Raw genomic sequence first — 2,044 nt, forward strand, 5'->3', positions numbered from 1 at the left:
CCGGTTGGAGTTATTTCGATATTATTAAAAGATATTAAAAAAAGTGATGTTTATGCAAATATTAGCTTGACCGTATGAACAGATGAATTACTTGTATTAATTAAAAATTATAAAATACTAAAATTAAATGACAAAATACTACTAAAATCAAGCTATATTGATTTTAAGTTTGAAAATAATTTCGAAAATTCATATACTTTTCGTTCTTTTTTTTGTTTCGTTTTTTTTTTATTCTTTCCATTTTAGGTATGTTATATCGTAGCCGAATTGAATTTAAACATTACAGTAGTTGTATATTAAAGTTATAGAACTTTTTAGGTTTAATTTTTTTTGATTTGATCTTTATGGATGCTTGGAAGAGGTAATATTTTTTCTTATTAAATTCAACGAATTATTTCAAGTTCATTAGCTTGCTTGCCTTGTCAAGCATATTAACCTACGGTAGTTGCATTAGAAATAATATTACAATAGCTAAAATATTCCACTATAGTAATAAAAGGTTATAAATCGAGCGAATGGTGGTAAAATATCCAATTATAGATTTGCATATTTCCTAGCACTCAAAATAAATGCAAAATGATGCAGGAGAGTAATTAGTGTGTTGTTGTAATATGAGATAATTAATTAAGCATGTACAGCAAGTGGTTAATTAATTGTTGTTCCTATTCTATGCCTATTAAAAGCATAGCAATAAAAAATTGATGCAGAAATTAAAAAAAAAAATAGTATCAATTGATGAAATGTTAAAAAAAAAAAATAAATTAATAAAAAAAATTATACGGTAAATTAGGACAAATGAAAAATGGAAGAAGATAGTAATGATTGATGAATGGATATAACTAATAGATGGATCAATGGTATTATTTTATTTTCTAGAAAAAAAATGTTTAACAATAAATTGGAAATCACACACACACACATACACACACATACACACACATACACACACATAACGCACACACACACACACACACACGTACCCACACATATACACGCAGACACACACATACACACACATACACACGCATACACAATTACATAAAAAAAAAAAGAAAAATTGTCACTGATCTATCAATCAAAACGATTATCACACAGACACACAGACACGGACACACAGACACAGACACGTATACACGCATATCTTTATGTGAATTAAAAGGAACTTGAAAATTTTAGCAGATTACTGTATGCAATTGTTAAAAATTAAGGAGGAAAAAAAAGCTTAATTTTGATTTTAATTAATTATAAATTAAAAATGCAAACTAATTATAAAATATAAAAATTTGAGAAGTGAATAGAAGAATGAATGAAAATAAATTAATTAATTCAATTGGAAAAAAGAATGAAAGTAAATAAATTTAATTCAATAATTAATTTAAATTTTTATTTTAATTACTATTATGAAATTAACATATACATTGAAACAAACCTTTTCATTTTGATATGCAGTAACAGCGATGAATTCAGTCTCCTTGAAAACAAATGTACGAAATGTTGAATATGGTAAATTAATAAGTTCTGCACACCGGACAACATGTAACCGTGGTTGATATTTATGCATTGAATTTAAAATAGTCTAGAAAAAAAAAAAGGAAATTATAATTCGAAAATTTCAAATAAATTTAATTATTCAATTGGATACTTTGTTTTTTTTCACAATTTCATATACCAAAAGTCTACATATCTTTTAATTCAATTCCTTTTTTTTCAAAGTTTTACTATTACTTTAATAGTTCCATAATTAATAGCACTAATTAATAATTGTTTAATTTTGATAATATCAGTAAATTAAATTTTTTTAAATATTTAATGTTTATGCAGAAAATTGGTGTAAATAAATGCAAAAATTTCGTTAAAAATTCAATTAATCTATTAATTTAAATCACAATTGAAATTTTTAATTGCTAAGATTTAATAAATTTTCCAATTTATTTATGTTTATAATTTTATTTTTAATTATTTTTTTTTGCTTTTTTTTTCGTTTTTGTATGGAATTTGTTGAAGTTTTATTTAATTTTAAATTTTGATGCAATGCAAAAAAAAA

The 2,044-nt window shown here is 23.4% G+C and overlaps 1 protein-coding gene across 1 annotated transcript; it reads right to left on the bottom strand.

Moving 5' to 3' along the window:
- Window positions 1–391: 391 nt before the first annotated feature.
- LOAG_15011 (t-box transcription factor tbx2) lies at window positions 392–1,561 on the bottom strand (the record flags this gene model as incomplete). Its single annotated transcript, XM_003150503.1, has 2 exons — window positions 392–436; window positions 1,430–1,561. 2 exons carry the CDS (start codon window positions 1,559–1,561, stop codon window positions 392–394), a joined length of 177 nt encoding a protein of 58 aa, XP_003150551.1.
- Between the last annotated feature and the right edge of the window lie 483 nt (window positions 1,562–2,044).

The sequence above is a fragment of the Loa loa genome, assembly GCF_000183805.2.
Source record: "Loa loa unplaced genomic scaffold supercont3.381, whole genome shotgun sequence".
NCBI classification, from domain to species: Eukaryota; Metazoa; Nematoda; class Chromadorea; order Rhabditida; family Onchocercidae; genus Loa; species Loa loa.